This window comes from Syngnathus leptorhynchus, chromosome 10 (genome assembly GCF_054491065.1).
Source record: "Syngnathus leptorhynchus isolate UIUO chromosome 10, UIUO_Slep, whole genome shotgun sequence".
Classification (NCBI taxonomy): Eukaryota; Metazoa; Chordata; class Actinopteri; order Syngnathiformes; family Syngnathidae; genus Syngnathus; species Syngnathus leptorhynchus.
In genome coordinates this window covers 8,044,506-8,069,242 of record NC_141204.1, presented here as the reverse complement: position 1 = coordinate 8,069,242, position 24,737 = coordinate 8,044,506, and the positions used below count along the sequence as shown (strand labels likewise).

Below are 24,737 nucleotides of genomic sequence, written 5' to 3'. Positions count from 1 at the left end.
TGCAGTCAAAACACGACTAAAACAGCCAGACTTGGTGGGAAATATTTGCCAGCTGTGACATGCTAATGTGAAAACTGAAAAGGCTGCCTCATGAATGAGTAGTTATAGTTGAATAATGGCCTATGATTAGTTTCTACGAGTGCTCTGGCAATCACAGCAGGTGGCAACATTGATCAGAAATGTAGGAAGTGTAGACTGACTATTAATACACTGGTGGTGAACCAGAATTAAAAAAAAAAAAAAAGTGCTCACAGTGTTAAGAAGAACAGGTTTTTATTAATAGTTTTGTAATACCATATATAATGCAATTGCATATCTTTGGCGAAAATAAATCTTATAAACATTTTATCAACAGAGGTTAGCATACAAAAACCAAAAATGTGCGCCGGTCCGAAAGCCATGGCAGACACAAACTGATACTGGGCTGGCAGTTTTTTTTGTTGTGTTTCTTTTTTTTTTTTAAACCAAGGCAACTTAATCATACCCATACAGAGCTGCAACATAATTCAGAGAACCACATGACCGATATTCAATAAAAGCTGACAAGCAACAGAGCAACCGATGTCATGAGTGGTGATAATTTTGTGGCAGCCCGACATGGTGTGTTGTTTAACTGAGAGCAACAGAACCTTCTTTTGACAAGTGCTACAAAAAGAATGAGATAGAACTCTATCGGGATGGGGAACCTTTTTTGTGTTCAGGGGCCAATTCAGGTTTAACAGTGTCCTCCAAGGGCCATATCAAATTTAAGAATAAAATTGATCTTAAAATCAAACAAATGTTTCTTATCATATAGCACAATATAAATGCTCTATTATTTGGATTTGTGGTTTAAATGTTATGGGCTTCGTCTGAGGCCTTAATTGCTCTCGGACCGGATCCCCAGTCCTCAAAACGGGCTGAGGGTCTGCAACTACACAAGCAGCCTGGGGGGCCGCATGGGTCTGCTCCAATTTTCCAGTGACAAACACAATTATTCCCAAGTCTTGGAAGCATGACTAATGAATGGCAGTAGTTTTTTTTTTGTAGTAAGCTCGAGTTAAAAAAAAAAAAAAAAAAAGTACACAAAGACAAAAATGTAAAATGATTAATCAGAAATTTAACAACACGAGAGGGACATGTGACATTTTGCACCACCCCAGTTTGTACATCAATTTTGGCAGCAAAAGAAAGGTTCTGTATGAATGTTGATCAACATTTTCTATCCAGGCTAACAAAAAGCAAAGAAAATCTGGCAGTCATAGTTAAATTTCCAAAATAAACAAAAATAAAAACACCCGCTCTATAAACAATTGGCAAAAAATACTTAACACATGGAAAGAGGGGGAAAATAGATTGTATTGCTGTGAAATCAAAGCAGAACAAGAAAAAAAAAATACTTATATGAAAAAAGAAATTAAATGTGCCTCGTCATTCTCCTTTCAGATGACCAGTGTTTGGTGGCGTTTCCGCCCGATAAATTAAAGTCATAAATAAGGTCAAGATTCACGAACAATTAATTTGTTCTTCTTTCACAGCAAAATAAGACCAGTGTATGCAAGAATTACTACTGTACGTCTGCAGCAGCAGAACCGAAACATAAAGTGGTCAAAATAAACCATTTGTCCAGAGTCCGCTTGCATTTCCTGTTAATGGGCTTCAGAAACTTTGGACAACAAGTCGTGACAATCTAGAATTATATTGTGGCAACAGGGAAACATAGCAACCATGGCCCCTTGCAGTTTTACATCAGTGGCACAGTAAAATGTTTGGCAATGACAACATAGGCTATACTTAAAGCCACCAAAAACACAATGTGGCACTTTTTAAATATTATGTGGGATGAGATGCTATTGTGCGCGTTTTCCCTCATATTCTTAAGTACTTTTGATTTGAAAAAACCCCAAATGTCAAATGCAGCTTTGCCTTGTAACCTCCCACAGTGAGCCGAACGTAATCAGCAGACAGTAAACACCACATTTCACAGCGTGAAGGGGTTTTGCACTTCCTTATTTTGTTTTAAGGAGGAAGCGCAGCCAGAGGAACACCAGCGGCCGAACGGAAGTTGGGGCCAAATCACGAGAGCAGCTCACATCATAAGGATTCCAGTTATGTCCAACCGTGACTGTACCGTCGGGTTTATCGTGCTTGAAAACAAGCTCGACTTCAACTCTCCCAAATCAGACAGGCATCCCGCCAGATTTTGACAAAGAATAAACTGCAATAAATGGTGCAAGAACCAGTGGTTATTTAGCATCCCGTCCATAAGGGTCAAGCAGCATGGCTACTTTTTTTTTTTTTCCCAACATATGAGTAACTGACCCTCTTGTCTCACCTTCAGTTTTAGACTGAAGAAAACACACACACAAAAAAAGTAAAAGTAGTCGAGGAAATCCGTTGCACACACAGCCAAGTGCGCCGTAAATGTAAAAATGTAAAGTGATTGATAACAAGGCGAAGTGGCAAAGTTTGCAAGTAAAATTTGGCAGTGGCAGAGTAAATACTAATTCCGCAATTTGCCTCATGTTTTACGGCGTAACAAGACAATAACGCTATGTCATTCATTTGCTTAATTGCATCTTAACCAGCATATCTCTGGGGTGGAAAAAAGTCACAATATTAAATGACGTGGAAAAAGTTAAGGTTGTGGATTCATTATTGCATCTCTCTCTCAAGAGGTGTAGAGCACACGTTTTAAAACCGTGCCGTATTGGGTTTTTTTTTTTCTTCGTTAGCACAAAAAGGGGAAAACGCGCAACACCAGGAGGTTAGATTTTTGTCGTTTACAAACATGCACTCGTTCGCGTCATATACAGACTCACTTGGAAGAGGATACAAGTTTGAGGAGGAAGCATGCAACGCTTTGAGTTAGAAAAAAACGTTTTCCATTTTTCACAGGAAAAAGAAAATCTTGAGTCACCATCGTCTATTTCGACAGAAGCAGGCAGGTCATTTTGGATCGAGTTCGTTCTCCGTCGCTCAGCCCCCCCCCCCTTCTCCCCAAATATGTTGTGACCGCCCCCGAGTTGCAAAAGTCTCATTATGGCTTCGTTCTCCTGTGTGAACAATACTATTGCCATTTGATTCGTTGGACAGAGATATCCCAAACAAACAACGAAAGAGAGGCTCAAAATGGCCAAGATACGAGATGAGAAAAGGAGAAGGAGGCACAGCGGGACACGCGACTGGGGGTGGGTCAGAGGTGAGGGTTCACAGGGTCCAGAGTCTGTCTGATGAAGGGTTATCTTTATTTCCTGTTAAGTTTTGTGCTCTTGACATTGCGTTTGGAGCCCTCCGTGCAGCTGCGTATACCCGCCAGGTGCAACAAGGAACCGGCGGCCTCTTTAAGCTCCTCATCCAGCTCTGGCTTGACCTCACGCCGCGGCCTTTTGCCAGCAGGCCATTTGATGGCGGGCGGGCGGCGCTGCGTTTGGTTGACGCCCCTCTCATCCCACAGGTCAGAGTCCTCGTCGCTGTGGAAGCCCTCGCTGCCGGCGCGGTGGGACTGCCTGCGCTCGCAGCCTCCTTCATCTAAGGAGGAAAGGGAGGACGAGGAAGACCGGGAGGAGCAGCGCTGCAGGGCGACGCTGCTGTAGTTGTGGTCCTGCTTTGGATCGCTGCTCACCAGGACCGAGTCGGGTCTGGAGAGGTCCAGTGGGCCGTCAGAATTGCCTGCCGAGAGCAGACGTAGCAAAAAGTGATGAGGGCAAACCAACAGCTTACAAGCCGCTTGCGTCTGGCTTATTGAAATCATAAACTGTGCATTAAATACATTCTGTGCACTGGAGTTCCTCGATCAACTGGTACATGTAAATGCCGTGACAGATGTACCACTACACTTTTTTTTTTAATGGGGTCAAATCAGAGAATCTGAATCTTCGGAACTCCATTTTTAATGTTTGAGTTGGACTGAGTGAATTAACACTGCCCCTGGGAGTGGTGTCACAGTGGAAGTCTTTTTAGATGTAGCTTGACTTGCCATAACTGACACCTCACTAGACCTCAGCTCAATCGAAGACCAAATCAACAGCGCCTTTGCCATTGTCAATTTTGCTGTTGCCGTTCCACCTCACTTACTTCAATAAGTAATTCATCAGCAATCAATGAAATGTCTAATCATCCATTAACCAAATATACAGCACCTTCAAAATTCTAATTGCATTTCTATTGTTAACAACGATACAAATTTTTCCTCTATCGTTAGCCACATACCAAATGTCCTTGCGTTAAATGAATCAAACATATGCCATAACATTATGAACACAGATGAGAAGTATGTCCAACTAAATCAGCAGACAAATAAAAATAAAAAACACTTAAAGCAATGAGGTGGATGTTATGTGAGGAGGGTGAACATATGGTTGCTTGTTGGATTCTCTTACATGGGTCAACGTGGTGCCCTGGGGCAGAGTTTAAGAGCATCATGGCAGTGGCAGCATCAATATCAGACTCTGGAAGAGGAGAGAACATGCATGACGGTCAGTGCTAAGGTGTGAGAGAGAGCAAGGCAGCGAGCGGGGCGCTTTGGTCCCTTTTAACATTGCTCATTTCCACCGAGCCGCAAAGTTCGAAATGGGTCGCAAAGGTCATTGATTGATAAGCAAGGAATTTTTAAATCGGTAGGGTCAAATGCTGAATGCTCCTTGTTGATTTTCTTGGTTCTTTGAAGCTATCGCTATCCCACCTGCCCGCCCCACTGCGAGGTTTAACGGGTTCTGCGTACCACTTTGAAGTGACCCCAAAAATGCCGATGGAATGGATCGGACAAAAACAAACATTCATCAAAACAAAAGCAGAGGATAAATACGTGCCGCTGATAGGAAGAATGCATCTGATCTTCTCAGACCTGACAAAGTGTCTAAAAGCCTCATGGCTCACTTCTGGGGCTCTAAATTATTAATGATTACAGCAAGATTGAGTGCTCCACACTCAGCACCAACGGAAACTCTGCCTGTTGTCAAGGTTACAAATCTAAGAGGCAGAGTGAGTGGGGAGCTATAGCTGAGGCATCGAATGGACCACATGAGGCATCAATGACTTCAAAGTAATAAATCAAACTAAGAATTGCGAAGGGGTGGGGAGGGGGACAAGATGCTGGATGTTCTGTGACTGAAATGCACAAAAGCGTCACAATTGCCATACATTCACAAGCACACTACGGCGGATCCACAAAGCTGTAAAGCACGTGAGCATACAAAAAAAAAAAAAACAAGAGAGCTCTGCCTCACCTTTAAATGAGCAACCTTGCAGAAAGAGATGGCGAGGGGGTGAGGAGGCACTGCAGGAGAGATTAAAAGAAAAAAACCATCAAGTACTGTATCATACTTGAATTTCAAAAGTGTGCTTGAAGAACTAGCCACTGCTAAAACCCATCAAAATGACACCATAAAAAGCATCTTCAATTTCAAAGAACTAAGACCATTTAACTCGGAGTGATGGTCCGACTTGATGGTCTGAGAACAATTTCCTGCATCGTCACATCCTGTCGCAATTTACTGTGGGGAATGAAGATAGGTCACCTGGGCGGGGAGGCGGGTGGTGTGCAGAAGGCATGTGCGGCGGGAAAGTGCTGCTTCTTAAGGGCTTGGATCAGGTTGGGGCGGTATTCTGGGTCCACGCACCACAGAGAACCTTTTCCACTGGCCTGCAATGATAGTGAAACATTGGGAGACTATCAAGAGTCAACATCCTTTATTTTACTCTGCTGTAAGCAGCCAGATGAGGATCAACTCCCTTAAGTGAATAAATAACAGTTAATTACATCCATAAAATGTTTGACCCTGTTAATAACAACCAAACTTAATGCTGCTATCATTTCAAGTAACAGCAAACCCAAAGCAACACGGGCTTCCTTCGCTACTTATGCTTTGTTTATCTTGCTTCTAGCGATCCGTGTTATGAGAGGAGTCATATTTACTAGAAAGAATGATTTCGAGGCCAATTGTCCCCCCAATAAAAAATCCAGAATTCCTATTCAATCTCGTGAAAAACACACACCGATTGTCTCGTTTTCACAGCGTTTCTTCTCGTGAACAAAGTTCCCCCACACGCCGCGCACACTGCTCCGACTGTCTGTCGGTGATGTGTGCGGGAGTGTGTTAACTGTCATATTATCTGATGGCGCTGTGTTGTTGCCCAGTCTGAGGGAGCAAGCGAGGGAGGGTGGAGAATAACCTTGACTCACATTACCAGCCCGTCCCCGATGCAGGAAGAAGGAAATGTCTCCATGGCAACGGAAACCACCAGCCAGTGTCATGTGAAACTGCCGCTGATCTGTCAGCAGACCGAGTGCTCACACTGTGCACCTGCATGCTGAGCGACTTGCGCTACTCCGTGTTGCTCCTCGTAGAGTGCTAACCTGCCCCTATCTCCTACGCTGGTGGAAAAATAGCACATTGTAGCCATGTACAGATCTGGCACTACGGGTTCGACTGGTCACAAGTCCAAACTCAGACTGAAGCTCAATATGGCAACCATTGTGTCCCTATCTGGATCTACATATCGGTTTGCTTCACAAATAGGTCGACACTGGGTACGAGCAAATATTCTACTATGGAGCACGAGCGCTGTACTCCAGCTATAGGGTCAATAACTATACTTACTTGTTGCTTAGAATAGCAATAACTGCGAAATTATTGAGTCACAGTTTGAATATCACAACCAGGCTTTTCTTTTTTTTTTTTCATCATAGGAGACCAAGGCGTTGTTTTACTACACATTATGACTCCCCGTTTTTAGTGCTTTTAGACTTAACCAATGTCTCTTATACTATCACACAGCAAGGCTGAATATTTTGTTTCTCGGACACAGATTTTGTTTATTGCAGACCATAGCACCAGCACTCACTTCAATTTATAGTGTCCTACTTAGCCACGTGATTTAAAATGATCACCTTTTTGCCGACATAACTGTCGTCTCACTGTTTTTTTAAATCAAAAGTCAACTAGATTTAGATAGCCATGAAAATAAATTTTTTTTTAAATATCCTGATAAGAGTTTTCTACATTTGCTTGATTTACACTGCTTAATAGAGCGCCGTGATAAATGGCTCCTTAATAATCACTTTGCCTTGGGATGACAATGATAAGAGGACTTTTCCAACCTTCATTCGCTCAATTTCTGGGTCTCGAGTTGCATACCTTGCGCATACAAAATACTGTGTTGCTTTGTTTGCATTTCCTTTGTAGCTATGACCTGGATGAAATTCCAGTCTTATCGCTGTAGCGGCCATTATGTGGCAGACCTACACATCAGCCACACTATTTAGGGATTTGCTGAAGAAATGATTTTGGCAACTGAAATTTTAAATACAACATATTTAGCATAGTATAATAATGAGATCAAATTGAACCGTGCTTGTCAGAAAGTATGTAGAACGAGAAAGCAGCTTGAAGACATACCTTTCCTAAACTCCTTTCGACCTTGCGGAAGCATTTATTCAGGGAGAGATTGTGACGCACTGAGTTCTTCCATCCGGTGGGAGCATTGGAGAAGTAAGGGAAGTGCTCAAGAATCCAGCCATAGATTTCTTTGACGGGTAAAGATTTGCTGGGAGACTGCTCAATGGCCATGTAAATGAGGAGCGAAAAAGAAAAAGGGGGCTTGGACTTCAAGGAGTCCCGCTCTCTACCCCTACTGTGAGTTGAGGCTGTGGACGAGGATGAAGTTCCCTGGTTGGATCCGTAGTCTCCTTCGATGTCAAAGAGAGGGCTCCCACTGGGTTGCGCTTCAGGACCTCCTAACGTGAAGTTCTGAAGCAGGTTCTCGTGAAGCCAGTTGAGGTTGGTGAGTTCTTCGTCTTCGGCACCGCCGGCTCGGTCCACGCTGGTCGCGAGGGGGCTGGAAGCGCACTCCGCCTCGGGCAGTGTTCCGACTCCACAAACACCTCGAAGCCATGTTCGCTCCTCTTGCATACCCGGAATTTCCGTTTTCTTGTCTGGTGACATCCCAATAATTGGACCCATTAAATCAAAGAGGTCTGCAGGAAAAAAAAAGAGATTTAGATCAATTAGATTACACGTTATCAATCAGAAAGAGTTTTAAAGTTGCCGTTACTGGACACATTGTCTTTCTTGGAGCCAAGCATACTTGAGATCTTTCATTTGCATCTCAACTGTACTGTCCCAGCCATTCTCCTCCAAGGACGGAGAGCCTCTTAGCTCTCCGCCCCTTGACTTTAGCCAAGGACTTTCAATGAGATCCTCTCAAGCAACTGAGCGGACTTAAGACTCCACTTATTGACGCCCACCTCATTTCAGGCAAGACCCTGCTGCTCGTTATGTGTAAATGAGCATGAAACCCGCCATTGACTGCTGGAATCAAATGACTGCCTCTACCTTACTGCGCAAAGGCTCGTTACAGGCTAATCCACATTATGCAAGAATCAAGTTGCAATTTGTCACTTTCAGGATTATGAAAAGTGTACAGTCCTGGAAGTCTTCTATTCTCTTACAATTGAAAGGAAATTTCACAAACTAATGTTACCCAATTGAACCAAAGTTACATTCAATGAGATGATAGCCCTTCTGAAGCAACCAATTGTTTTCCTTTTCTCGAAAGCACAATAATAAAAAATGCCTTGGTAAGAGCATAGTAGACATATTTTTCTTTAAATTGCTTGATCGGTGTAACAGTGAAAACAGCTGAGAAGGAAGCAATAGCTGTCGTTGCGTTTCACCGGCAGCAGCAAAAAAATGTGTTTGGATACGTTTTTTTTTTTTACAAATTCCCCATACGTACAAGATTCAGGCTGCTAATGTGAAATGTGGTCTTCCCTGAAAATGTCAGTCGTATTGTACCTTACGTTAATATTAACATCTACTGTATGCTTCCTCATACAAATACGAATAAGCGCATTGTACGCTGGTGAGGCCAAGTGTACAAAGAGATTAATCTTGGGCTCAGCTCACAACAAGCTCTAAGTCTTGGGCGTCACCATGACAACCACGCCGTCCTTTCAATTAAGTGCAGAAATTTCACAAATGAGTAATCCATGTTGGCTGTCTCCAATATAATATAGCACAGGAAATGCCGCAGCACCTGACTGTGGACACCAGATGCTTCTTGAGTGCGATCATGTGTGAATGTGAACCAACGAGAGGACATAGTATAATCTGTCAGATAGGCGTTTCTTTTCATTTATGTGACAAGACAGGAATTGGGTCAGACCAAAGAGTGTTTGGCCGTAGAACGAGGCGGGAGAGAGAGTGTATGCACGCGCATACACAAGTCAACGTCAGCCGGTGGTAACAAGAATGAAAGGAGGAAAGGGGCATTTAAGAAATTACCATTGAACCCTCAATGAGCGTGGAGGAACGTACGATAATTCCAATTTTCTTTAGATTGAATCATGGGATATTCCAGCTTTCAGGGTTCTTGCAGTGGATTTGATACCTCTGTCAAGGAGGCTTTTGTTTCACCACGCAGGATTGATCGATTGGATCTGTGCAGATTGCAGTTTACATTTTGTGATGCATCAATGTGTATTATTTATAAAGATGGGGAGGTAGACTTCCAAGAAGAAGACTATCATAGTTTTGACGGGAACTTGATGACCATCTTTTATTTATTTTTTCATTCTTTGTTTAACACTGTTATGAATTTATTTTGTTCAGTGGCTCAGTTTAAAACTCAAAACGTTTATCAAGTGAGGTAGTATTTCTTATTGAGATGAATGGAAATGCAAATAATCCGTTCTGATTTTGCCCTATCAATATGGATGTTTGGTTAAAATTAATATACTAATATGTCTGAGTTTTTCTGCATTACTGTACCGTTTTTACTTTTACTCGCGATGCCTTGATCAAATTTTTGGGGTTCTGATCTGATTTTTTTAAGGCATGTTCTTTCCAATACTGACCTCCCGCTCTTTATTTTTTTTTTTTTACTTCAACCCTAAGGTGTGCAAGTCATTTTCCAATATAGCGAGTAACAAGCTTATAAAGCCTATGGGGAATATGACAATCATTCTTCTAAACATTTATGACTAAAAGTAGCTGGTTTTTAAGGTTGCATATCTATCACGTTACTAATCTAATGGCGGCCTGAGGACACATGTAGAAATCCTAAAATAGACTCAAAAATGAAAGAAGCTGCACCTACAAATTGGATAATTCTGCTTACTGATCAACAGTGATGTCCTGATTGAGACTGCTCTTTCCAATGAACGGGTAATTATGGCATAATTATCGTACCCAAAACATTCCACTGACAGCCATTAAGGTGACAGTCAACCACATAGCACAGGCGTGGCGCCAAAATTGTGACTGAATTCTGTTGACATTTGTTTTCAAGTTACTTGGAGAAGAAAACAAGTCATGGCCTGGTTAAAGAGTCAGAACACTGACCACTTTCCATCTTAGCCCCCCATAGTACCTGACTGGTACCTCCAAGAGGACTGACATTTGAATGTAAACACGACTCTTTTCAAAACCCTTTAGAGGAAGGTCAGACTCCAACCATTAATGTTATACGAGTGAAGCCAATGCGATGAATGGACCTTGCCTGTTGACTGCAGGTCATCGTTGAAAATACACCAAAGCTGGAATGGCGCTGACCTGATGGCTCATCTGCAAGTTAAAATAGCCCCGCGTGCCATGAGCCGCATCATATTCATGTGCAAACAGGCGGGGACGAACAGCAGGTGCCAAGGCAATTTCCCCCCCCCCCCCTCTTTCAAAATGCTCTTTTATCCCGTTAAGCACTTAGCCTATTCAAAAATGACACAAAGACACACTGCTAGCTTTAAGTGGCGGATCAAGCACACTGATGTGTCGCAATAGACGGCAGAACGTAAACGGGAGAGCGCGGCCGCGTCAGCGATGATCTCAGGCAAGCAGATCTGACTTTCAGGAATCAGTTGCCACGGCAGCCTGTGTGGTGAGGGAAGCGGTTGCGCTCATGTCTGTGCATGAAGAGAGAGCTGATGTGGGGAGATCAATACAGGCGGAAACTGCTGAGGCCAGCAGTCTCGCGCTGTTCTCCACAAAACCTGTCTGACAAAGAGGGGCGGGAAAAGCGGCAGCCAACCTGGATGACATGCTGCTAAGTTCCAATGAGTGCATGGTTTCTCATTATATAGCTATACAAGACAGAATTTTGAGGAAATTAATTTTAGAAACCGATGCTTGCGTTTATACACCGATGAACCACACCCTGATCGCGGCTACTAACTAAACCAGTCGACACAAACCAGTTCCACTTCTTGGTACACAAAAGGTGTGTCGCAAAACCCCAATGGCTGTTATTTGAAACCCTCCGTGATGTTTCAGCCTATCCTGTGAATAAAAACCTGAATTGGACGATTGGAGTGTAACGCTTCTCTGTGTGCTTTGAAACAATCAAAGAGAGGGAGGGATCTTCTCACGACACTTATAAAGTATACCATTTTATTTGGAAATAAAAACCTACTACGTAGATTCAAACAATCCACTCTGTGATGGTGGTAAGAGTGAATAAAAAAAATAAAAAAAACTTGCTCACACACAAAGAAGCAGTTGTTTTGTCTTTTTCTCCCCCCACCTCCCATTTCTAATCTCTCAATATTCACCACGCAACTACAGACGGACCAGGAGGGAAGGAAACACCTCCTGCCCGTTGAGGAAGTCCATTTTCAGAGAGCACTAAGAGTCGGGCCAGTTGAACACCGAGAATGAACTGGTGCAACAAGAGGGCAAACGTTTACACAATGCTAGCAAACATACGGGGCCTGTAAGTCACACACAGGCAAACAAAAATAACACAGGGACGATTGAGTTGGGCACAGACTTTATAGTTTCAAACTGCACTTTGACTCTAATCAGAGGTTAGTTTTCCAAAGTACAGACCAGCCTCCTAGCAAACACTGAAACCTTATCTCGAGGGTCACGCACCCGTCTCGTCTAGAAACCCTCCTCCCTCCCACCACAATCTCATATACCTCCAAATACCGTAAACAACGAGCATTGCCGTGCTATTTTCTTTTGGACTGTTGTCAGCTCGGGTCTACAGCCTTCCAAAAATGCATGGGTTTGTTATTTATGTTGACAACACGTTTGCATGTTTTGGGTTTAAAGAACGAGGATCAAGATTTATTTTGATACTTTCATAACATAACGTCTCCAGCAGTGCTAGAATAAGCAAACTAGTTGCACAAAAGCTGCCAAATCCTGCCCCGGGTAGAACGTAGCACTGTCAATTAAATAAACCCTGTTAATTACGCTCGGGGTGATGAGACAAAGACCCATTGTGTTTTTCTTCTTGCCTTCGACTCAATCAAGGAAACGGTCACATCACTGCTGTCAGTGAGGCGTGCCCTAATCAGCAGCGTCTCGCATCCACCAGTCAGGAAGAAGCGAGAGTGGAGGGGGGGGGAATGAGGTGCTACTCAAGTTATATGTGCAGAACTAATATAAGCAATCTGTTAAAGTCTAAATTGTAAAACTTTGGCGACACACTTTTCTCTACGCTGGCTTTTTGTCTAACATCAAAGGCAGCTTGCAAAGTGTCAGATGGAGATGATGATGTTGAATGATCCAAGAAAGATGGGACTGGTCCATTTAACATTACAGCACTCCTCAAGATTCAAATCTTTTAAGTTATGACAATATAACAGGGGAGCTGTAGGGCAGCCTGCAGCTTTTTAATACTTTAGGATTCGAGTAGCCGACTGAAAATTCTTTTGAATGAACTCATATTTGGATACAATCATTTTTTATTTTTAGAATCAATCATTTGAGTTTCCAAAACCATTTTTCCTGATGATTCGTTATCAACTAATGATTGTTGTGTATTTGATATTGTTTAGTTATAAAAACAACAAATTAGAAAATATTACACCACATAGATTGCTGTACTTCAGTTATTGTTTTCCAAAGTAAAAGCAGATATTTGCAAATGTCTTATTTTGATTATTATAAGATAGGCCTGTATTAAACACAAAAGATAGTCAGTCTGCTTTCATGGTGGAATACAGAAATCAGAGAATAGTTACTGTTGCAAGGCTGAAATTGGAGGACAATTTAAGTCCAACAATGGCTCTAAATGATTTCTCAATTATTAAAGTAATAGACACCTCAAGTTGTTGAATTTTGGCACCTCTTGATGAATATAATTTTGCTTGGTTAAAGTGCAATTAGGAATACAAAAGAGAAAAAGCACTTCACCTTCATCCTAATGACCAATCACCTTTTTTTTTTATTTCTTGAATTCACATTCAGATGCTTCTAGGCTTTCTTTTCCTCACATTCCCACATATTACACAAGATTAAAAAGTGAGCCAGCCAACAAGTGACGACACACATAGCGAAGCTGGACAAGTATTTTGTAAATAATAAGGGCACTCAAAATGAGCAGACCTTTAAGTGTCTGGAAAGTGAAATTACTGCACTTACTCCTTTTAAACCCAGAATTGATTTATCAATTCATTCAAGTGCAAGCAGTCAAATCCTTGCTTCAAATGCTGTTATACACAAAACCAGAGGTTTTCTAAGCGCCATTTCTCTTTTGTGGCAATGTTTTAGACCTTTATACAACAAGCTACAAACTCTTAAATGGTACACTGAATGAGAATTATCTGCCTTTGTAACAATGCCCAAACTCTAGTCAGTCACACGCCTTCAAAGCGCATGGCGGATTTTAAAGGACGCAACCTTTCATTTACTTGGGGTCAGAGTACACAATACTGTGATAAGACTGATTACATGGCCGCACCACCATTTTGAGCTGCAGTTCTTATGGCACTTTAGCCTCAATAGAAACAACAAATACATAGTTTAGATTAGAGGATGGTGCAGAAAGTGAGCTCATACCGGTAGGGCATTTTGAAAATGTAGTCTCGTTGATCACATTTCTTCACACGATCCCAGCAGATGCATCGGATAGAGTGAAATGGACCAACTGCTTGGAACAGTGAAACCAATAAGTATTCAACGTTGGAGGGAAAAATTGTGTCGTTTCGACAAGGGTTCCAGAGTGGTTTGTTGCAGCTGAGCTCAGTACAGTGTTCTATTGGAGTAAAATATCCAACAATGAGTGCTGTGTAACAGAACAGACCAAACACAAATACAAAACGTGACTGTCCATAATCCAATCCAATTGAGCTCAAAATCAGTACGGTCTGGACTTTGCCCTAATCTAATGAACTCCATTCAGCAAGTAGAGCCCATACCCCAGCAAAATGCTGCATTTTGGACAAGATTTAAATATCTCCACAACTTCTTGCTTGAGCATGGTATTCAACTTGACTTTTAACTGGCAAGAAAGAAAGAAGGCATTTAATGGAACGCTTACTCGTGATACAAACTGCATGCAGCCTCCCCGCACTTGGTCATAAAGAGCCAATCACACCCCTTGATAAAATACAAGCAGTTAGACGGTTCAAATAGTTTGGGCACATCAGGAGCAGAGCATATATGAAAAAAATTAAATACAGATAGAGATTTTGAAATGAAAACAAATATCCCAGAGTGTATACGGTGCTAGATTAATATAATAACCTCACCGCCCCTTCCACACCCCACTGTCAGGTCATCACCTTGAACAACCCAAAGGCTTTCCATAGGGCAGGGTCACCCCTTAGTCGTATTCATTTCAGGAGATGCATTAGTTTTGTCGTTGCTGTACTAGTACCTAAAATATGTGTTCCATGATGCACTCAATAAAATAAAACTTCAAAGGTAAACTAAATTCAACTTTTTTTTTTTCAGCTTCTACGAAAATACAATACAATGTGAAGTGTCTTCCATCTGGGTTTTCATTTTTAAAAAGCAGGCTGTTATGTTACCTAACCGAATTTGATTTGCAGTGCTGTCTCGTAGTCTTAAAACTAACATCAACAATTAGTAATTGAACTCACAAGTGACTGATTGAAGAACATCAATGCGCTGGCAACATCTAGTGCAATGTAAATTTTGAGTACATGCTTTCATTTCAGTGCAAGTATTTTTAACTCCTGATCACTACTGTGGCCTCTACTTAAAGAATAAAAATTTGCTCTTGTTGTTACAGGGCTTGACCAATATTAAAGCTATTGAGCATAAGCAATAACAACACTGCAGAGTCCTATTTATAGTAACGAATGTTAGTAAAGTTAGCAGGCTCTCGGCTATTCTGGGGGGCAAGAGTACCAACCCTGCAAAGGCCTCAGTACATACAGACGTGGAATACATGCAAGGACTACAAACAACAATGAAGACAACAGATGGTTGTGGCCATAGAAACGCTGGCTATAAAGTAATGGCAGATTGATAACATCTTTTTTGTTCATTTACCTTTATCTCTTTTTTTTCTACATTTGATTTATCACTGGATCTTTAACAAAAGTCAATCTGAATAACAACACAACATATTGCAAGGAGGACATTTATGATGGTTCCAGCTAATATAATAATATAATGTTAAGTACAGAGGCAGTAATACTAAGTGGAACTAACATTTGATGGCATGCAATAACAACAGTCCCTTTTGAGTGTTATTACAAACATAATTATTGCATTCAGATATTGTTTATAGACAGCTCAGTATATGGGACAATCTTGTGACAAGACATTACATCATGTGCTCAGTCAATGTAGCCTCACATTCTTTGGTCCTGTCGAAATTTAACGTTAAGTAACACTTCTGTCTAATCGAATGGCTGTGAGATTAAAGGTAGTTGTGAAAATTAACAGCGAGCAAAGAAAACAGATTCGATTGGTGGCTAATACATGATAAAAGAGGGGATGAATCACCACCGGCAGTCACACACAACGTGGAATATGAAGTTACGCGCAGTGACGTGTACAATTACACAATACTTCCCGACAAACCGGACTCGTTACCGAGTAACTCATCCCTGGTTAAAAATAATTTCACCAACTTTACCAAAACTGAATGCGTTAGCTCACCCAGTACAGCAAACACGAAACGAAATAGCCTTAGCAGCCGTTCGGTAGGTCACTGAGGGTAAATCCAACGCTAGCGTTAGCAGGGAACAACTTTAAGTACTCTATCGATTTTATGTCGATAAACGTGACATGGCCAAGAATATGTGCTGGCCATTTGAATATTGGTTCTTGGAAAGGAGAAGGGAAGTAAGGTTAGCTAACTGCCACATGCTGTCGCTTATTGTGCCATGCTGGCCGCTCTGAGCAAAGTCACTTGACCACGTTTACTTTTAGCTCGCTCCGAAACACACGCCTCGCAAACATGGTGCAAACGCACGCGGACTTAAGACAAAACCCGAGAAAGCAAGAGGAGGGTGGACTACTCACAATCATGTACGTCGGGTCTCGGTGTGGCGTGCTTAAAGACGCGACAGTACGCAGTTTATTCGGATGTCTGCCTCGCAGTCGTACAATGTCAGAGATCAGATCAGCAGCTGCTTCCTCCATGCACGCAGCGCGCGGATCACAGAGCGCACAGCAACGCTACCAAACCCCTAGCCGTCGTCATGGCAACACAGCCACTCCAGCCAATCACAGCCCCTCCCCTCCTATCTCCCCTGGCAACTGCCGCAGCGAAGGGGCTCCACGAGCGCGCACGCTATCCTATTTTGCATCGCCAAATGGGCTTTCACTTTTTTTTGTAAGCTCCCTCAAGGATAGAAAAATAGATTCAAACATATGAGAAATAGATATTCATTTAATAACGCGCGACTGATGGTGACGTAGACGCCGGAAGGGTTGTTAGAGGGCGTTTACACGGAATGTTGTTTAGGCTAAACACAAACACCTCTGGGCGGAGAGAGGATGTCACCACACCCACCACGGTGGACCCTCAACGGGGCCCCACCTAAAGTAAACCGTGATACTCAGAAGCTAACCAGACAATCAAATACATTTACTGATCACATGCTGTGTAATACCTATTTGAAAAAAAACCCAAAAACTTTTAACGTTTGAGTCAAGTTTCGTCTAATATTTATTGAGTTGATTGGTGAGATGTGGGTTTAAGCATTGATTATGAAAATGAGTGGTTGTGATTCTCAATTCATAGGTTCGAACCTCAAAAGTAGGTTGTGTTGATGTGGACACATGAGGTTATGGACTCTAGTCCACAATTACATTCATGTACATCTCATAATGGACTTGTATTTTGTTCATAACAATTATTTTGACTGACATGTGCCTCAATGTCATTATCATTCTTTTTATACATGCAGGTCTTGGCCCTCCTCAATTTGTGCTCAACCCCATAGAGGTGAAATATTGAATTTTGTGCAACAGTGACGTTTATTATTATTTCAGGTTGATACATACTGTCATAGCCCTCTTCGATTTCTTAAGAGTGCTTTCAACTTGACACTTCCCACACGAATCCCCTAACAAAAGTCTTCTTGACCCCCAAATTACAAATGTTGACAGATTGCACATTAGATCGTTGACTATTATATTTTCCTAATTGTACACAAAATGCATCCTCTGCAAATCAAATACGCAGACCTTTACACTACAATATTGACGCGCTAGCCTAAATAAGAGACAGAAAAGAGCTTTTTTTTTTTTTTTTTTATCTCTACTTGGCTATCTGTGGAGTGCAGCTTTACTGGCTGAAAGCGACTTCACACCAGACTGCAACTTTCACATACCGGTGATACAGTGCTCAACCAATTTCATAAGCGCACATAAGTACCTCTCTGTGGTCTGATCTAATAGGTTCCCTGTGTGCCTTTATTGTGCATAAGCCCACATATCTGTCATGCAAAAATGGCGTACGCACTCCTGTCTGTCGTTGATGTGCACATTTGTTTTGGCCTTGTTTTGACTTGACAAACAGGTTTTACTGTGGTTGTATTGGCAAACGCGTAACTTGAAATAGTATTTGTCTTCATCACTGACTTCAACCCGGTCATTAAAAACATGCTTTTATTTAAAAACAGCTACAAAAGACAGAAATAATAAGAGAAAGAAACAGATAATTCATGGTTGAGGTGAGCATTTTCATTGTCATATTATATTCATTCATGCTTTTAAGGCCTATGCTGACATCATTTTCTTGCGCAACAAAGCTATTCTTAGGGACAGCATGCCGCCTAGACTGTGTCCCATTTTCCCTCCCGGCGTCACTGTCAGGGATGAAGTTGCAAAGCTAGCGAGGGAGAGAGAGGAGAAGCATTAATCACCAGGGAAACTGTTGATAGAGGATGCCTGAAAAGACAGGACCATTAGCTGATGTGTCTAAAATGGTGCTAATCTGATTGTTAAGGCTAAAACAACATGCCCCATTGACTTGCATCAGAAATGTTGAGCATAGTCGTGGAACCTAAACACACGATGCACTCAGCATCTTATTGGGAGAAAAAAAAAAACATTTATCTGAAGCATCTTAAAGTTTGGTGTTAACCTGACAGCGGTTGAACATAATTAAGAGTAAACCTATCTTCTAGATAAAAGGGAGCAAGGTGAAGTAGTTCAGGATTACAGACTTTGAGTGGAGTTCATGTGAGGCAGTAAAAGTGAGAGGATGAACAATGAGGAATCTATCCCATCCTGTAGAGAAGACACTGAGCATGAATGAGGGCACGGTGTGTTCTTTGCAAGCCGGCCTGTGGTGGCAGAGTGGTCAGGAGCCCCGCTGCTTTAATGGTCCATAAATCTGTGTGGGCTGGCTGCTCTGATGCTGCCCCAGTGAGACCCTCTCAGGCGGAAAATGAATCAGACCATTTTTACCGAGCGCCAAGTGTTGAGCCTCTTGCCCTCGCTTACTGCCAGCGAGGCGATAAGAGGCGCTGCACACACGCGCTACTCAATTTCAGCAGGTCTGGAGCTCATAAAACTGTCTAACAGTGACAAACCTTGTTTGTATACTGCACTATATTCCCTCTGTCCTCTTGCCTTTGTTGGACCCTCTCTATTTTCTTTTTTTTTCCCCCTCTCCTTTTAGCAAGCTTTGGACTGGGAACACAGTGGTTGACAGTGAGGTGCCCAGTCAGCCCAATCTCATTTGCTGGATCTAACAGTAGCTGGCAAATACAGATAATACCTGAAATGTAGATACACTAGATAGATTAAATAAATAAATAAATAAATAAATAAATATAAAGGATAGCATTAACAGCATTTAAATATGTGGTGTATGAGTATAAATAAATAAATAAATAAATAAATAAATAAAAAGTATAGCATTAGCAGCATTTAAATATGTGGTGTATGATCCTCACTGAAATGAATAAAATGAATCTGACATATTGACACGGGTTGTACAAGAACGAAACTGTCTGTATCAAGGTGTCCGGTAAATCCCAATAATTACTCCCAGAGCCCGCTTGCCGGACTCCGGATGTTGTTAAAAAAAAAAAAAAGGGTCAAAGCTCATTTTATTTCTGTAAAAATCTATACTAATTCTATACTCACAGGCTAAGAAGCTTGATCTTTGCTGTGAATGTATTGCAAATGTTACCCTACCCGCCCACCAACTGTTAGGAGATCAAACCGGGCGTGGTCAACTTGTTTCAAATGCAACACTTGCTTTGTTCTTCAGGTTTCTTTCCCCAGAGGTTCTCCCTGCTTTTTGCCTGCAGTCGTCCTCGGTTGAAGAGGATGTTTGCCTACAGAAGTCTTTGTTTGACAATCCTTTCTGTTAACCCAGTTTTATGAATTGAGTCAGCACTTGCTGATTGTCTGTTATCTGTCAGCAGATAAGTGGCTCCTTTCAGGCGCTGGCAATAAAATGCTCAATGTGGAGAGCAGCGGAATGGTCTTTTCAATAGTCAAACAAATATCCTGTAATTCTGTATTGATGCGATTTAGTCAGGTGACAGCAGGAACACGTTGCATTACCCGATGGACTCTAGTGTCAAATTATTCCATTGGAGGATTATTAAGCATACCATCATTAGGGAGAGTATAAATTAAATTTAACAAGGGTTTAATTAAAAACAAACTGAACAGTTAAATGACCTTTAACTAGTTGCGTAGAGGCTGATTATATGTCCCTTTTTACATTTTTACTGCTAAACTGATAATCAGTTACCAAGAAAGCACTTGAAAGACATCAATTACACATCACACACATTAAACATATAAAAGACAAGCAATAGCGCAATTTGTCTGCAAGGCAAAAAATAATGTTGCGTCGAGAATTATGTTCATCAAATTAATTAACATTCACCACATATTATAAGACTATTCTTTGAGCCATGCATTTAATTGCCCCAAAAACAAGACCGTGATAGTCAAGTCTCACACAAACTACATTCTTCAATTTGCATTCTCTTTTGTTTACATCACCGATTACAGGTTTAACTAAAGAAATCAATAGACTGTAAGTGATTGTACTCTTTAGAAACACAGTGATTTCTACAACTTGATTATAACAGACGACAGCTACTTTACTGACTCAATCGTGTTGTCTCCACAAAAAGAAACACATTGAACTGTCATCTTTTGTTGCATCACCATAAGTGGGTCTGATTTTTCCATTTATTGACCATTGCTACCTCATTGCACTTTGAAGCCACCGAAATGTCCGGATTCCCGTGCACAGGCTTTCGAATAGCAGAGTTAGACAATACACCGACCGCATGCAGGGGTAATTGAATAAACCCATTGATCGCTGGCTACTCTATTGCCAAACCAAATTTGGTTATTCACCCTTAATGACTGCTCCTTACAGGCAAATGAACACTTGTAGTCAATTAACAGTGGAGCAGCAGTATGAAGAAAAGTCAAGTGTAGATTCCTCCCCTTTTAAAAGCACTATGCAAAGTTGTGTTGTCTGCGAGACATCTGGCTGATGGCTTCATTGTCACAACAACAACACAACAGCAAAAGCTTTGTTCTTGGACACCCGCATAGATTTGCAAAGCTTGTGGTCCGCCCCACCATTCCTCGCTCACAAACACACTGTATCTTCTTAGACAATTGTGGTCTTATGTCCGGCTGTGTAAGCTGGCACTACCAGGGTTATGCATTGCTAATGCTCCGGCACCATCGTCAGTGCATGTAGGGTAAAAAGTTATTACTGCTTGTGGAAATTATTTTTGCAGCATCACGGAAATTATTTTGCAGCCACGACTGATGCTAACCAAAAGTATGAGCACCCATGTGTTAACAGTGTAACAGGAGCAGCTGTGAACGCCACAGATGCAACCACAACTGTTTGTCGCAAACATACTGTTAACCCTTTACATGGCAATTTTTTGCAGTACTTTTAGGTTCTATTATATAGTACAAAACATAAATTTCTAAATTCAATTCACACATTTTTAATCCTTGTGTAAGCTTTTATAGGGCACTGATTGAAATGATTCACCTCAGAAGAACTAGATTTGGTAATTGAAGGGCTAGCGGGGCAGCATAGTACCTGCCCTTGACTGCCACCCGACACACATTTTGCCAGACCCCAACTTGGCCACCCGCACGTGGTGGTTCCAGAGCATTCCGTTGACGTAGATTGGGCATCTCCTTCCTGCCTCCTAGTCAGCTCCCTCCGAAGGTTTTCTGGATATATTCAACCAGGAAAAATAATGACACGTCACAGCTCCGATGACAGCCGAAATTGCCAGCAAAGTAAGAAAGTTTGTCTGAACAAAGAAAACCTATTACTTAATAAAGCCAAATAAAAATAAACCAAAAATGGTCCCTTGCTAGTTCTAATTATGATGCCTTGTCTGAAAAATAACTACAAGTACCACTCTACCACTTTTGTCCCTGCTCAGCGCATAAAAAGCAAGAGTGACCCAATGCCTGAGGGCAAGTGCCCGTCCAGCATGAGACCGTAGCGAGCCAGACTGCATGCGTGGCTGTAAGAAGGCGCACGCCTGTAGACTGGAGAAAGTGGTGCAGTGCCTCCGTGCCTGGCTGAGCACGGGGTAATGAAGCATGGCAGAAAAGAGAGGAAAGGAGTGTGTCTGCAGGGTAGGCATGGCTCTCGTGTTCCTATGCAACCAAGGCGGAGCGCTAGGTGATGCAGGCTCACCTCTATGCTGTCTCCGTGCTCTCGCCTTTCCCATTCTGTGCTCCCAAATTATGTATGTGATCCTGTCATGCAACATATCACATCTAATGAGTTTTCATGGGAAACGACATATTATCATTTGGAGTTGGTGCGTAGTTTTTAATCATATTAAATGAACAGCTCAATAATTATCCCTACTGAAGTATTCATATTTAACATTTAGTTTCATGAGACTTTTGCTCTTTCTTTTTGTGTGAGACATTTTGGCTGCAATCAAAGGTCCACTGAGGACAGATTTGCTCCTCAGTCTGACATGTTGACTTGATTGACAGACTCAACATGGGAGAATGTAATTCCTCACCTCACCTCGGAGTATGGCCCATATTTTGGCGTGCTTTTAATTTGCATACGGGTGAATACGTTTATCAAGCTTTGCGGGCTTTTAAAACAAGGTCAGTGACTCAAGTGGAGGATTAAAAATAACAGCACTGGCTGGCTAAAAAAACAACAACTCTCCTAACATCAGCATCAATGTGTACGTGGGGAAAATGTATCATGTTAGGTTCGGGAATCCTACAGAGTGAATGAAACTAGCTCAAAAGACAACCTATTGTGATGCCATACGTTTCCTGTGGGCAACAAGTATGGATCTATTCTTAGCTGCTGGCTCGGGCATCAGCACGCGCTGCTCCCATTCCTCCTATGTTGGATGGGATGAGGTGCGATTCATCCTTTCCAGGTCTCACTTTGTTGTTGTCGCCCGTGTCCAGCAGTAAAGACGATGGGGCCCAATGACCATCTGTCCCCAACCAGCAAACTCAGAGCTCAGGGTAAAAAGGGGGCAGGAAGGAGATGAGTTTAGATGGAGGAGGGGGGATGGAGGGATGGGAGGAATCAGCTTTGTGTTACCATAAAGCTGTCTCTCCTCTCTCCTAGCAACGGCCTCCCATTTCCTCGGTTTTAGGCGGTATGGTCCTCTTGGTCGGTGTGCGCGGCCCCCTCACTCACTCTCTCCTTGTCCTATTTATGGTAATGAGCCATCTGCCCTCTCTGTAACAGCCGCCCAAATAGAGGAGGGGACGGAGGGTGGGGTCTGTGACGGACACTCGTCGGAGACAAAGACGTTTATCCTGTTGTGTCTGCCTCTGCCCCAGCGGATGCCTTCAGATATTGACGGGGTTAAATGATGATCAATCGAAGATGTGTTGTGGACAAAGCATAAAAAATAGGTTATTTCAATTGAAGGACTCAATCCAATTATTTCCGTGCGCATCTGACAGAGATACGACGACCGCACCGCCATCATCAGTATAGTGCATGAAATTGCGCATCATAAAGGGTGTTTGTAGTGTCAGTCCAATAATGACCCCCTCCCCAATCTTTCACATCACAGTTTGAACTACTGAGCCGAATAATACGCGACCCAATCGTTATCCTCTGCTGCTGTATGCTGTGACTTGGTGACATGATAGCGTTGGTCAAATCAGCCAATACAGAGCATTCAATAGACCTCTGTTGCCACTGGATACTAGATTGGTTACCAAGCCAACACATGGGCTGCACCGTCATAACTCAAATGGATTAGTCAAGAAGATGTGCTTTTACAAGAAGACTGGTGATGTTTACATGGCTAAATAAAGATTCTGTCTTGGTCCTCCTGGTCATAGTAACAATGAGTTCTAACATTTTATTTCATTTTCATTCATGCTTCATTAGGTCTCAGCTGACTACTATCTATTACACAAGAAATGCTTTCAGAGTAAAGAGCATTAGGAACAGAGAGGAGTTTTGTACATACAGTTCCGGCATAAAAAAAAAATATCCTCAGCTAACTCTTGATTAGGGACTTTACAAGGTTAGTCGCCAAGCCACAAAGCTACAGACAAACACATAGATGGTCAGTGACCCAAAAGCCGTTACGCTGGTGAAGGCAATTGTAGCGAGCAAACAAGTAGAGAGGCCCTAAGGTGACATAAAAGAAAACTAAATAAACAATTGGATAAATAAGATTGAAAAACAAACCAGTGAGATTTTGCAAGCTTTTTTTTTGCTGTTCTTCCACACAAAGGAGAAGTATGGGGGGGACAACTGCATTTGATTGGTTGCAAAAAAGATGTAATGTTAAGGCCACTTATGATTAATTTTGCAGCACAAGAAAGAAGAAAATGTTTTTAAAGTCACAGAGTGAATTACTACAATGTTGAAGATTAAAATTAATCTGTCATATACAATCCTTTATTGTGTCGTCAATAGTCACTGAATCTGCATAAACATTTTAAGAGTTATGCTTATAGTCCCATTATAGAATGCAAATGCTAAACTTTTTTTCATTCTATACTCGCTGAGTGAGGTTCAAGCATTTCCCAGACAATGGATGACAAATACTGGACATTTCATTTCACTCAACAGCTGATGAGAAGTGAGAGGAGACATCTAGTGGGCAACCAATGCACCTTAAATGAGCTAGAAGGAATTAGATCCAGGGGTGATTGTCGGTATTAATACAATTTCCATGCTTATACTATATCTGACATTTAAAAAAAAAAATCTAAGTGTCCCATGAGCAAGCAAAAAAGAGATTCGAAGTGGAAAGCTGAAAATAAAGTAAATATCAAGTTACCAAACTGATATTATTAGAATATATTATTGCAAAAAAAAAAAAAGCAGCAGATAAAGGTCAAAATATTGATTATCTAATATTTAGAAAATCAAGCATGTTATTTGTGAAATTTGTATTGACAAAATTATATTTACACACTAAATGCATTGGTTTGCAAGACCAGGCAATAACATTTGCTACACCTCACAGAAGTAGAATAAAAAAAAAGCCGTTACTTATGTAATCAAATAATAATTTTTAATAAATAATATTTTTTCTTGCAAAAGGCTTAGTACTTGATTCA

At 41.7% G+C, this 24,737-nt stretch overlaps 1 protein-coding gene across 3 annotated transcripts; it reads right to left on the bottom strand.

Annotated features, from left to right (window-relative positions):
• Positions 1-256: 256 nt before the first annotated feature.
• Positions 257-16,352, bottom strand: foxn2a (forkhead box N2a). Of its 3 annotated transcripts, none has more exons than XM_085922651.1 (6): positions 16,209-16,352; positions 7,380-7,957; positions 5,499-5,623; positions 5,208-5,257; positions 4,362-4,430; positions 257-3,651 (listed from the first exon to the last, which is right to left on the bottom strand). In XM_085922651.1, the coding sequence occupies exons 2-6, from the start codon at positions 7,941-7,943 to the stop codon at positions 3,227-3,229; spliced, it is 1,233 nt and encodes a 410-aa protein (XP_085778777.1). In that variant the 5' UTR covers positions 7,944-7,957; positions 16,209-16,352; the 3' UTR covers positions 257-3,226. The 3 variants fall into 3 exon arrangements, with proteins under 3 accessions (XP_085778777.1, XP_085778778.1, XP_085778779.1); XM_085922652.1 differs by lacking the exon at positions 16,209-16,352 and adding an exon at positions 15,843-16,170; XM_085922653.1 differs by lacking the exon at positions 16,209-16,352 and adding an exon at positions 8,068-8,200.
• Positions 16,353-24,737: the final 8,385 nt, after the last annotated feature.